We start from the raw sequence: 14341 nt of genomic DNA, 5'->3' as shown, positions 1-14341 counted from the left end.
TGCATTTTCAATGAAAGTGTTCCCCTATAAACATTGCTTAGATGAGGCAGTCACTCATTACTAGTGCCCCTGCTCAGTATTGCGCACAGCCTATCACCCACATAAAAACAAAGAGGCATTTCACTGCAGGTGACTCCCATGCTGTCTGACTTTTATACTGCATAAAATTCAGTGCTTTGAGGGATATATTAATTATACAATGAAGTCCACTGTTTTCCATTTAGAAAAACCCCAAAGCAGAGAGCTTTAAGCAATATAAACAAGAGTTGAATTATTTTAATAATGTTGTTCTATATAAACTTACAATCTTTTAAAAGATATAGCCTTTTTTGAGAGGAAATAAAAAAGAGTAAATCACTAAGAAACTAAATTGGAGAAACAGGAAGCAGAGTGTGCCCTAATTTCAAGTAGGAAGAACAAACTTCATCCACTTTGCCCTAGGAAAGATCCAAATCCCACCTTTAGACCTCCTGGACTCCACATTTAGGAAATCTTTACTCTAAGGAAAACACAGATTAATATAATGAAATTAGTTCTGCAATCAGTCTTTAAGGCATTTGGATCTGGCTGACAAGCCCATCAGAGTATTTTAGGCATGGAAAGCCAAGACACTCTGGCAAAAAAAAAAAAAAAAAAAAAAAACACAACTAAATGAAAGATCTCTGTGAGTGAGATCCCAGTGGAAAGAACAGGCCATCAGGCCGGCGCTAATCCTCCATCTATGGCGCCGGCACTCCGGACCCTAGTCCCAGGTTGGGGCGCTGGTTCTGACCCCGTTGCTCCTCTTCCAGTCCAGCTCTCTGCTGTGGCCCAGGAAAGCAGTGGAGGATGGCCCAAGTCCTTGGGCCTTGCACCCACATGGGAGACCAGGAGGAAGCACCTGGCTCCTGGCTCCGGATCAGCGCAGCACTCCGGCTGTAGCGGCCATTTGGGAGGTGAACCAACGGAAAAAGGAAGACCTTGCTCTCCTTTCTCTCTGTCTCTCTCTCTCATTGTCTAACTCTGCCGGGCAAAAAAAAACAAAAAAACAAACAAACAAAAAAAAAACACACACACACAAACAAAAAACGGGCCATCAAAGAAGCAAGTACCTTTCTCTGAAGGGAGGAGAGAACTTCCACTTCCACTTTGACCTCATCTAAATAAGATCTGAATTGGCGAACTCAAAAGGCTTCCATAGCCTTGGTAACTCATGACTAGAACCTAGGATGATTACTGATGCCATAAACAAGTGTGTCAACTGTTAAGTCAACAACAGGCGTCACTGTGCACTTACTCCCCATGTAAGATCTCTGTTCTTAATGTGTTGTACAATGTGAATTAATGCTATAACTAATACTCAAACAGTACTTTACACTTTGTGTTTCTGTGTGGGTGCAAACTGTTGGAATCTTTACTTAATACATACTAAATGGATTTTCTGTATATAAAGATAATTGAAAATGAAAAAGAAAAGAAATTAGTTCTGTAGTATGATGAGCCATGTTTGTATTCTGCTCTTAATTGTTGTTTTAATTCCCAATTTGAATTCCTGTAAAGGGGATGTCATTTGTTGCATCCACCTCCACAGCCTGAGGTAAGGATTAGCAGACCTGAATATAACTAAAGGGCTTTTCAAGGTCTTAAGCAGTAGGGCAAATGTTAGTGCTTATTGCTATGTTGTTTTTAGGTAGCCAAAGAATGTGAAGTTGTTTTAGATGAAACTGGACAGTCTTTTCTGAGTAACTTAAAATGAAAATTTTTGTGCACTGTATTAATTTGTTATGACTTTACAAGTAAAATTAAAATGTGCTGTGAAGAAGTTGATGTCTAGATAGATTTCAGTCATGTCCTTTAAATATCTCTTCTAGCACTACTGATGGACTTGTACTGATTGATCTATACTAGTTTCTCATGTCCCTTACGATGTATATTGCAAACTCAGATTAAGAAATACAATAGGACCAAGGAGTGGCAAGGCAAATGCCTCATGAGGAAAAATCCTACGGTAGAATTTTGCCTCCATGTTCTGGGGCAGGGAGCTCATGCTACAGAGTCGTAGCACACAATCTTTAGAAATGAGTTAACCTAACAATTCCGAGAAGTCTAACAGAAGTCTGGAAATATCTAATGCTGTACTGTTTAATTTTGCACTTTCTTTTAAGATTTATTTTATTTATTTGAAAGTCAGAATTACAGAGAGAGAGAGGGAGAGGGAGAGAGACAGACAGAAAGATCTTCCATTCACTAGCTCACTCCACAGATGGCCAAAACAACCAGGGCTTGGCCTGGCAGAAGCCAGGAGCCAGGCGCCAGGAACTTCTTCTAGGTCTCCCATGTGGGTACAGGGGCCCAAGGACCTGGGCCATCCTCTGCTGCCTTCCCAGCTGCAGTCGCAGGGTGACAGAACAGAAGTAGAGCGGCAGGGACTAGAACCTGCCCATGTGGGATGCTGGCACCACAGATGGCACCTTCGCCCACTACACCACAGCGCCAGCCCCAATCTTGGGCTTTCAAAACATAAGAAGCTAATTTTAGATACACGGCAGAATGTCTGCTCCTCATAAAGAGAAGTAAGATCACTGCCTCCATATCTAAGACAGACCATTACTGAATATAGTAGCACGACAAAGATCTACTCTAATTCAGCACAAATGATTAACAATCTCAAGGAAGAAAAAAATTATCTAATATTCAAGTAAACTAGATGACTAAAAATACAAGTAACAAGATAATTAACAATAACAGCACTTAGAGTAATAGTTACTTATAAGTAGTCACTGAAGAACCATTTGCTAAGCTTCACATGTATTATCATATTGAGTCCTCACATGAATGTGAGGATGTGAGACCTATAACTTTTCCTATTTCTATAGGTGAGAAGATTGAGGTTTAGACAGGATAATAACCTGCCTAAGGTTAAGAAGCTTGGAAGGGAAGGAGCAAGAATTTATTCTCAAGTTATTTTCCAAAACCTGTATAAAAATCCCAACTGTAACCTAAAGCATAAAACATGTACTTTCCCAAATGACTCAAACACAGAATTTTCACAGGGACTGGTACAGAAAATGAATCTTGTCGTCAATAATTTGTTGAACTGGAGAGGTAACATAAAGCACAGGAAATGTGGGGGAACTTACCATATTTACATTAATGCTAGCACTTACGATTTCCTACAGCACTAGTTTATCCATCTTTAGGACTTACCCGGATTATAATACTACAGTCAGGTTCCTTCCTTTCTACATACACTTCAATTAGCAAATCTCCAGCCTGGGAAACCTACAAAGCAGATGTAAAGATGGCACATATCAGGACATTGCAAAAACACACATAGGACACTTAAGACAGCTGTGAAGTCCTAGTCACATTTTGCAATACCATATGCCAATGAAATTAGCTCAATCTCCTGTTCACAAATATGATGTACTCATTTCCAGATATGGTTATGAACAAGGAATCTACACAATGTGTTATAATCAACAACAATCACGATGTGATATTTTTATCTCATAAGAATCTAATATCCTTAAATTCTTACTGAAATAATGAATATTATTTCAGTGGATACAATGAAATATGCTGACATTGACAAGAGAAGATATAAGAGCCATCACTATGTATGTTAACAGGATAAACAAAATGGAGAGTGAAAATGAATCATATGTAATTCTGTTCTAAATTCTAGTATGTGCAGAATCAAAAACAAAGGAAAAAGGACTTAACAAATTTTTAAAACAAGATATATACAAAAATTTAAAATTGAAGTATAAATTTGTTCAGTGTTGTATTAAAACTACAAATAGAGAAAGTAAATGTGGTAAGAAAAAATAAAATGAGCCAGCGCTGCGGTTCGCTAGGCTAATCCTCCACCTGTGGCGCCGGCACACTGGGTTCTAGTCCCGGTTGGGCCCCGGATTCTATCCCGGTTGCCCCACTTTCAGGCCAGCTCTCTGCAATGGTCCGGGAGTGCAGTGGAGGATGGCCCAAGTGCTTGGGCCCTGCACCCCATGGGAGACCAGGAGAAGCACCTGGCTCCTGGCTTCAGATCAGCGTGGTGCGCTGGCCTCAGCGAGCCGGCCACGGTGGCCATTGGAGGGTGAACCAACAGCAAAAAGGAAGACCTTTCTCTCTGTCTCTCTCTGTGTCTACTCTGCCTGTCAAAATAAATAAATAAATAAATGATTAAAGAAAAAAGAAAATGAAGTGAAAGAATCGGACAGACAATAAACGTAAGTTTTATTTTAGTTATCTTTGGCCAAGGACTACGTTACAATTACTTCGATCATTATTATATCTCAGAAGACAGATTAAGTGAGGAAGATACAAAACAGAAAATAAAAAGCATAAGTATCACAATGTTGACTAACACCATAAAATAAAGAGAGTTTACAAAGAGCCCAAAGAAATCTATGAAAACTATTGAGTATCTTTTTTCCAAAGTGCATGTAAGTTATATGTAACCACTTGGAAATAATAAACATCATCCTATTTTTTTTTAAAAAAGGACCATAATGGAGAAGCTATTATTCTGAAGTTAAATCTGCCTCAGTATAAAATTTAATGAGTATAATTGAAGGGTGGTAACATTTTAAAGATGTCCTCTGAAGAAGTATTCTTAATTTTTTTTGGTTCTATGGGCTTAGAAAAGCTTATTTTTAATTTTTTTGTATTTTTGTGTTTTACTTCTGATGCTACATTGAATTTCTAGGACAGAAAAGATACACTTGACATTTTTGCTTTTCATTTATGTTTGCATAAACAACTCTCCAGGAAGGATGCATTTTAAAAATTAAAAAAGCAAACACAAAGAACTCATAGAGTGAAGCCAAAGAGATGAACAGCTAGGAAATTCAAACACAGCTAAGACATAGATACTGTCAGGAAAACACTCCAGAGGAGACTTCTGAAGTGATCAGAGAAAAACTCAAGCAAAAGAATGTATTCTTCTAAACTCTCCTACTTTTGTCATTACTAAATTTTATAGACATTATTTTCTTATTTTTACTTTATACTGAATTGGAAAGTGTTCAAGACTGAGTTCTTTATTGTAATATGAATAAAAAGGATAGAAATGCAAAAGGCTACTTACAGCATAACTACAATCTAGAGAATGCTCTCAGGCTTACCACAACCCTTGATTTCATGATTTCAATGCTTCCAAAAAAAAAAAGTGAGACTCTAAGAGATTTTCTAGGCTGCCATATTTTTCAATGCTAAAACTCTGGAAGTTGCATTAATTAAATTGGGTCAAATAGAGTAAATACTTTGTTAAGTAGTTAATATCATTGTGCTAGTACTAGGGAATCTAAGCCTTCACTCAACTTTTTCATTTGGAAGGAGAGTGAGTGCCAAGGATTCCTCTAATTATTCAGGACTGAAGAGGATTTACCATCTAACTAATAAGGAAGCATTTACCTCATTACCTGAATGTTTCCGTAAACATGGTATGTTTGACCCATTTGTATTGTTTACATTGATGCCTGAATCCAGTATGACTTCTACCTACTAGCAGATGATTAATGATCAACCTTAGGAAGTTCCAGAGAATATTCTTTAAACAAGGAACCCTGGAAAAGCAGAGTGCAACCTGCACACACAGATTCAATGTAACATACCTGAAGAAAGCAAGACAGGATTTAGAATAGTCCATTTAAGATGAAAATTAGCAGGTGTTAACAAAGATCCCATTAGAAATGTTCCCATTAATACAATCACCTGAGAGCATGCAGAGCAAAAGCAGGTAAGAAATAACTTAAATTTTCAGAATTATAAGGAAAGAATCATTAGGCTGTCTGAATTTTCAATTTAATATTTCTTTGGCTTTAAATGCTTCCTTTGAAATCCTCTGGCACTTTCAGTAGTGTTCATTACACATCTTGAATCATAAATTAAAAATTATTTCCCTCTATTTCTCAGTAATATATATTAACATATTTTACATGTGTGTATCAGGTTATAGTATTATTTTTCTAAGTTCTTTTTCAACATTACTTTTATTTTGCTTCAAATGGGAACTTGAAGATACATGTACCAAAAGTCTTTATTTACAATAGAAATTTTTGTTTAATTCTTTAGAGTTCTAACTATTACTACTCACTTGAGTGTCTTTCCACTTGGTAATAAAGCTATTCTCTATGTCCATTTGTTTGACTTGATCTTCTTTAACCTGTTTAAGATATAATTTGGGACATTCTAATAAGGTAGAATAAAAGGAGCAGTGGTACTCATCCTCATGTAATTCTTCAGGAACTTAAATATCACCAAGTTAAAGATAAATGAGAATGGCCATCTTAATCAGCATGGGCTGCCAAGGCTAGGGCACAGAGAAAGCCAGCAAGATAGAGTTTCATAGACTTTAGAACACTTTTTGATGATCCTGCTTCAGGCTGCAGATTTCATCAATTGAACCCCATTGCTAAGGAGATTAAGCCAGCAAAGGCATGATGCCTGGTTTCATAAAGTGCAAGACTCATTTTCTCAAGCCAAATTTTTCATTAAGTGCTGATTCAATTTCTACCATTCTGTAAAGTTGGATTTAACATACTGTGAAGATAACCATGTTTTTAATAATGGGACAGTAAAAAAATTAAAAATAAAGAGAGCATGTAAAGCCACATAATTTTTTTGTAATTCTTTTCTCAGCATCAGTTTCTTGCAAAGAAGTTGCTAGTGATCAAAAATAGTAGACATATATAGAAAGAAATGGAGGAAATCAAAGAGCAAGAAAAATTCAACAACTTTGGCATCCATTACTATATGAGTTAAGATATAAACTTTGAAGTTTTATTGAAATATTTTCTTTCCCTTTGCTAAGGAGTCTTAAAATTATTATTACAAGAATATACAAACTCTACAAATGGTAACATATCACATCACCACGTGGTTTCACCTGGTGCATTCTTATCTTTGGAAAACAAGAAGCCTTCTAAGCCTCATTAGTGGAAAGCTCAGAAAGGCTACATGGCAGAACTGAGAGGCTAGAACTAGTTACGGGATGAAACTGGACGCACAGCCCATTTCCTTTATTTTTATTTCTCTGACCTGAGAAATCATTCCTACTCAATCAATTTTCTTATCAAATATGAAATTTTTTATCTATAATAAGAGAAACTGAAAAGTTAAATAACTAAAATAGGTAAGACAGGTAGGCATTGTTCTAGTCCCTGCTCCCCCACTTCTGATCCAGCTTCCTGATAATATGTACACTGAGAGGTAGACGATGGCTCACGTACCTGAGTCCCTGCCACTCATGTGGGACACCCACACTAAGCTTGTGTCTCCTGGCTTCTGACTGGACCACCCCTGGCTGTTGTGGACATTTGGGCAGTGAACCAGTCAATGAAAGATTCTCTCTCTTTCTCTCTCTCTCTCTCTGTCTCTCTCTTTTTCTTTGTCTGGTCTCTCCCTTTCTGTCATTCTGCCTTATGAATAAACAGATAAATCTTTAAAAAAAAAAAACACAAGAATGACTTACTAGAAAATTATGGAATGATATTTCAGAATTTCTTTTCAATTGGGAACACAATTCTAAGATGAACCCTAAAATGCTTCCAACTACAGAATTTAATATCTTAGGGTTTATTTCAGAGTTGGTTGAATTCCTAACTTTCACCTCTGTAAGCAGAAATACACAGTGCACAAATCCTAAGGAGAAAATACACAAAACCCTATCAACAAAATTATGCTGTTCAACAGACTCGAGAGAGTAAAAAATCTTTACATAAAACAAATTTAAATGAATGGCTATAGCTGAAAAAGTAGTTATGTCCAAAAAAAAGAGAATATAACTATCCTTTATTTTCCCAATTTATACATTTTCATAGACCTGAATAATAACATCCTAAAATATGCATCTTGCAAACAGAAATTACCACTTTAACAAATGCAAGAAGTAAATATTTACCTCAAATATTTCGACATAGTTATTAATGAGGTCCTCAATTACATTCACTTCTTCACTAGTTTGTCCTTTAGTTTGAAACAAACAGGAAGAAAAGGCCAAGGCCAAATTATGGGCATTCATGTGATTGATTTCTGAGCACTTCTGAACCCTGGAAGAGAAAAAGATAGCTCATTATGACACATTTTTATCTGAAAACTGCATGGAATTCTAAGCCAGAATATTGCTATCATTTTTCTCCGACTTAAAAGACACTAAGGTCTTTTAAAAATAACAACAACAACAACAATCATACGGTTCTTTTTTCCATGTACCTCATGGTCTAATTACAAACATTAAGAGAAAACTGATAAGAAAGATGCCAGTACAAGTTACAAAGCAGTGCTCAACTACTGCTTTAGCAGAGGGATTGACCATATCCACACAATTCCAGACAATGAAACAATGTATGATTCATGCATAAATCTGTGTACCCAGAGTAGCGTAAACTCACTTAGGAACCACAGCAGAAAGGAAGAGGAAAGGGGGCAGAGATAAGGAGGAAACAAAACAAGTAAGGTGGATCGGCATTCACCTAGAGACAGTCCCAAGTTCCAGGTTCACGGTTGGCCTATTTCAGAAACTTCTTATTAGGTGAGAAAAAATACCTGGCAAGATGTGTTTGTACAGATACTGAAAAATAGGGCATGATATCTCAAAAAAATGACTTCATTTAAAACCACAACTACAGTTTCCTTGAATAAAACCAAGTAGATATTTTACAATGAACAGATATGAAGAAATATGTTAATTCTTCCAATTAGTAAACTACAATCTTCGGGGCTTCAAGACCATTTGAAGTGCTCACAAATAAATTCAAAAAGACTTTTTAAAATATGGCAGTCTCTACAACAAAGGAAAGGTCACATTAGCAAAAATACACTAGATGAGAACTATAAGTATGCACATGAAGTATCTGTTAATGGTTTCTATTTGTCACTGACTATATATGTACCAGCTATCTGGTTGCTGATTTAGTTATTTTTGGAAATTTTTAAAATGCATATTAAATGAAGAAGACCAATCCCATCAAGGGAATTTAACGAGGTGAAGCTAGGAACTCTTGTCTATATAGAACATAGATAGATTCCAGTTGGTACAAAAAAAAGGTAAGTAAGCAAGATGGTAATATATATGATAATGTAAGAAATTCAGAATAAAACACTAAATTGCACAGCAGAGCCGGGCAAGTGAATGTGATTTACAAGATGCGAAAGGAATTGGAACTTAATAGAGGAGGATGCTACAACTACGGACTTCTCTCCCCAAATCATTTCTGCAATCTTATCACACCAGACTGTAAACATCCAGAAAATTTATCAGCATGCCTGCCTCTGTTACTAGAATCTAAGCATGTCACAGAGACCATTGCTTTAATCACATTGTAGTGCATAATAAATGTCTGGTGAATGGAATTAAATGGATGTTACTGATAGAGTAAGTGATCTCTTATCTTGGGTAAGGATTGAATTAAATGCTAAATCAACCTGACCTTTTCCAAATTAACTTCTCAAACTTTTGACAACACTATCAAATATTCCTGTGTTTCATGAGACTCCCTTCTATAATGTCATTCTCCTTTGGTACTACCTTACCTGTCTAGTTTCCATAGCTTCTTTAATTTCTAGGATGAACTGAGTTCGAACAGATCCTTTTCTTCCTTCCTTTCTCTGCTCCGAGATGTTGTCATTCCCAAATATTCCACAATTAGCCTACTAAGTCCTTTCTCACTCAAAGTCCAAGGAAACTGTTTCCTACTTAGTTTATCTGTCTCTTCCCAACCAAACCTATCACAGGGGTTATCATTATAAAACAGATTTAATCAATCACTTCTTATCACTATTCAGGGTGGAGAAAATCCAGGCCCATATAAGGCCAAAGGATTATTTGGTCTATCCCCGCCTAGGTGAGATCCAATATAATAAATCTGGAGCAGACTAATTTTGAAGTTGATAAGTTTGTATGGCCCACAAATGATGTTATAAATATCTAAATGGCCCTCGCCAGAGAAAAGTTTCCCCATCCATGTAAATGAATTATATCTTAAAGTTTTGCATGGCCTACAAAGCTGTTCTTTCATGACACAATTTTTTATATTAAAGGGTTTAGCAATATCTCATGGGCATAGGGATAGGATTATATAGTATGATGTTATTTAGTATGATACAATAAGGAAATTGGTTTTATAATAATGCAGTTTACATGCATGAGAAGTATTTGTTGGAAAAGAAAGGGAAAAAAAAAGAAAACAAGTGGGGGGGTTTCCAAGATGGCTGAATAGAGAAAAGATGTACTTCTTTAAAGAGGAGGAAAGAGCAGGAAAAAACAGTGGAGGTTTGGGGAGAAATTTGCAGTGGAAATTCTACAGAAGGAAGAGGAATGCTATGGCCCACAGGGAAGGTGCAGATGCACAGCAACCAGCCTGGAAACAACACATGATCTCCACAGCAAACAGCTGTAGGGTAGGCCAGCTATGGCGGGCAAGGTGAGAGCACACTGCAACAGCCCATGCCTCTTATGATACTGCTGAGAGAGAGCTTTGTGGACCACACTGTCTTTGAATCCAGCCTGGAGCTCTACTCCAGGGAAGGGTATCACCCTGACCCAGAGGGGAAAAAAGCACATTTCTTTCTCCCCATTGCCCCTCAAGGGCACCTAGCACCAGCAGAAAGTTCCATTTTTGACACCAGTAGTAGTTGTGGCAACTCTTACACAGTGTGTGATCCAGGGATTTTACTGGAGAGAAAATACACTTTCCCCACTGACTTTGAATCTGGCTGGGAGGGTTGACATGGGGCTGGGCATCCACGTAGGACTGTGAGGTTTTCCACAGCCACTCAACACAACACAGGCTCCAGGGCTCAAGGCAGAACATCCATAGGCAGCTGGCTCTGGTAATGTCTTTGCTTTCTCTGTATACAAGACAGGCTGGCAGGACAGGGCAGACCCTCTGTACCACGTGACTTTGGGGAACTTATATACTGACATTTTTGGAACTCTTTTGTTCCATAGAGTTGACAGGGTGCAGGGAGTAGCTGGGTCTCTGGGCAATGATTGTGTGCAGGGCCAGAGAAACAGAGTTCTTTGATGGCCCGAGGTGGGTCACTGCAGTGGAATCCATGCTCAAACTGAGGACTGCACAGATCCTTTGTGCAGTTCATGTGGCAGCCCAGATGAGTATTGCACCCACTGTGGGCTAAACCCAGGCATTGGTCACCTTGGAAGAGAGGAGGTGAAGGTGTGATTATGCCAGTAGAGGTGATCAGACTCTACCCCTGCTAACAACAGAGGAGCTCTACCATGCCCAACTTGGGTGTCACCATAAATCGTCACCCCACACTGCAGCACTGACTAGAGCTCCCAGGACATACCCAGCACATGCCTCTGGGTATTCACAGAAAGAGCAGACTAATTCCACTAAGCCACAGAGGCATAGTTCAAAGATAAAATCCATTAGGAGAAAACCAACATTTACTTCCACAAATGCCTAAATTCAAGAAATGAGAATAAGGAAGACAACATGACTCCCTCAAAGGAAAACAGAATGTGAAGATGAAGAGACTAATGAAATGCCTGAAAAGGAATTCAAAAGACTAATCATAAGATTACTCAGAAGCAAATTCATGAGTTAAAGAAATCTATACATGACATGGAGGAAAAATTTTCCCATGAGCTTGACATTTTTTAAGGGAAATCAAACTGAAATATTAGAAATGAAGAATTCAGTATGTAAAATAAAAAATACAATGGAAAGCCTTAAAAACAGACTTGGTGAAGCAGAAGAAAGAATATCCAAGCCAAAAGATAAATCTTTGGAAAAGAAAGAAAAAAAAGAAGAAATTAAAAAAATTAAAATCAATATCTGAGATTTATGGGATAATATCAAATGACCAAATATATGGGTCTTAGGAGTTCCAGAACATAGGGAAACAGAGAATTAGCATAATGCTGAATTGAAACCAGATCTGGGACTTGAACTGGCATTCAGGAGTTTTAAGATTCTTGGCAAGGCCGGCGCCATGGCTTAACAGGCTAATTCTCCGCCTTGCGGCACCGGCACACCGGGTTCTAGTCCCGGTTGGGGCACCGGATTCTATCCCAGTTGCCCCTCTTCCAGGCCAGCTCTCTGCTATGGCCCGGGAAGGCAGTGGAGGATGGCCCAAGTCCTTGGGCCCTGCACCCGCTTGGGAGACCAGGAGAAGCACCTGGCTCCTGGCTTCGGATCAGCACGATGCGCTGGCCGCAGCGGCCATTGGAGGGTGAACCAATGGCAAAAAGGAAGACCTTTCTCTCTGTCTCTCTCTCTCTCTCACTATCCACTCTGCCTTTAAAAAAAAAAAAAAAAAGGTTCTTGGCTAGTGCTGTATACATTTGAGGAAGAAATATATATCACTGTTTATTTCATTTAAGAAATTTTTCAGTGCTATTTATTTGCAGATGTTACTTAATTATATTAAGTTACAGAAAGGATAATGTGATAGTTCTTAAGATATGGTGAAAAATTCATAGTTGAATGGAAAAGGCTAGGTACATTACTTTAAACTTAAGAAATGACCTATGGAGTGCCAGATTTGAAATGTCTAGAAAAGTTCATATATCTACTCACCTGTAAAGGTGTTCAATTATAGCTGCCAATGTTGCTTGGTTGACCCCTGGGAGAGTACGTATAAATGCTCCATACTTTTTAATTCTTTCCTTGTCATCCTGTGTATCTGGCAGGGAAATTAAAAAAAAGTGTTTAGTCCTAAATTGATTATCTATGTTATATATAAATTAGCCATTACACAGTTTTAAAACAACAGTCACTCATATATTTTAATAAATGATACAACCAGGTTTCAGTAGAAAAGCACTCAAACTTCTAATCATGCATAATTCTGGAAAAGCATTTATTTACATAAACATTCCACAGTTAACTGCTTTAATTCTTACAATACTTTGTAGTTTAAAATAAAACACTCAAAATGTGAGGGTGGGTGGGGCTTTTTTATCTTCTACCTTATGGACTGTTACATTCAATTAATTTCTCAAACTGTAGTACAAAGAGGAGTAATAATCCAAAAGTATTTTATCTGTGGCTATGGAGAGGTTTCATTATTTGTATATGAATTCTAATCTTTTTTTCTGATGAAATTTTAAAAACTTTACCAAGCTATGACCCATCCCAGAGCTACGAACTGTGCATTACCCCTCTGATGTAAATAAACGACCTTTTACCAGTCCTGGTACCTACAAATCATTGGAAATGAGGAGGGCACAATGGATAAAGTTGTACACAAGTCTGACTATTATGGTCCAGACACAGAGAAGGATGGACTCTCTGCCTCTGTCTTGAGCAGAAATTGGTTGGTTCATAGAGAGGAGCATGAAAAGAAATTACCTTCGAAACTCCTAAACCTAAGACGTCAAAAGCTTAGAGATTCTGTAGACAGGAAATCCAAAGGCCTAGAATCCAGGAGTAGGGAAGGCCTCACAAAATCATCTCATCTGGGCCTGCCAAGGGACTTGAAATTCAATAAATCTACAGCAGGCTAAGCGTTAAGTTGATAATTCTGTATGGCCTGCAAATGAAGTTATAAAATCCAAGTGGCCCTTGGCAGAAAAAAGGTTTCCCACCCCTAGTCTAGACTCAAGAGATGCATACTAGTGGTTTAGTCTAATCAGCTAACAGGGGAAATAAAAGATCACTTTTCAAAGAAACAGCTTACACTGGCTATGTAACTCAAGGGCACTGCACTCATACATTCCTTCTTAATTCCCAACTACATTTAGAGACAACGCTTTTTCATTTCCCACTTAGCCATACCTATTCCTCACATAGAGGCAGTAGCACAATGATGATTCTTTAAAAGTACATAGTCACCTGTAATAGGCATTAGAATCCCAGGGGATCTAAGAAACTCTGTGACTCATTTTTCAAGGACAATCCTATTCAAAACTGCAAGTGACATCTTTTATGTGCTGATTTAGCCTGCACATGAGATTTATACAAGTAAACACAGTTATATTGACTGAAGAGCCCTAGTAGATGATTCTCGAAAAGCAAAAAGAGGAAATACTCAACATTACAGTAAAAGACTCTATTGAAAATTAATCATCCCTAGTATAATCCAAACGTTAACCCTTGTGTTATTCAGTTTCTATCTATAGGGGTTAACTGCATGCATTCAGTAAAATTAATACTACTACAGCTCCTATAATAGTAAGTTATACTGGTATAGGATATTTTACGTACCTCATAAGAATAAACTAGCATTTTAAAATAAAGATAAGCTTAGGAAAGAGTTCAGGTCATAGAAAATACAATGATTCATGGGATCAGGCACTGAGTTAGATAATCTAGCTTAGGAGGGAGACAGGACATCATATAATTAGGAGCATGCCCCTGCAAGGCATTCTCAGCCTCAGACTCAGGGGACG

The 14341-nt window shown here is 37.7% G+C and overlaps 1 protein-coding gene across 9 annotated transcripts in view; it reads right to left on the bottom strand.

Moving 5' to 3' along the window:
- Positions 1 to 14341, bottom strand: part of ARAP2 (ArfGAP with RhoGAP domain, ankyrin repeat and PH domain 2) — a 235134-nt gene that overhangs the window by 107914 nt on the left and 112879 nt on the right. For 8 of the 9 annotated variants that reach the window (XM_062213241.1, XM_062213242.1, XM_062213243.1 and 5 more), the window contains exons 21-24: positions 12528 to 12633; positions 7886 to 8033; positions 6080 to 6148; positions 3187 to 3261 (exon numbers count right to left, since the gene is read on the bottom strand). In XM_062213241.1, the coding sequence (XP_062069225.1) occupies positions 3187 to 3261; positions 6080 to 6148; positions 7886 to 8033; positions 12528 to 12633 (398 nt within the window). The remainder of the gene's footprint in view (positions 1 to 3186; positions 3262 to 6079; positions 6149 to 7885; positions 8034 to 12527; positions 12634 to 14341) is intronic. The other variant, XM_062213240.1, reaches the window with a different exon arrangement.

Source organism: Lepus europaeus, chromosome 16 (assembly GCF_033115175.1).
Source record: "Lepus europaeus isolate LE1 chromosome 16, mLepTim1.pri, whole genome shotgun sequence".
Classification (NCBI taxonomy): Eukaryota; Metazoa; Chordata; class Mammalia; order Lagomorpha; family Leporidae; genus Lepus; species Lepus europaeus.
This window is presented reverse-complemented; position numbering and strand designations above follow the sequence as displayed.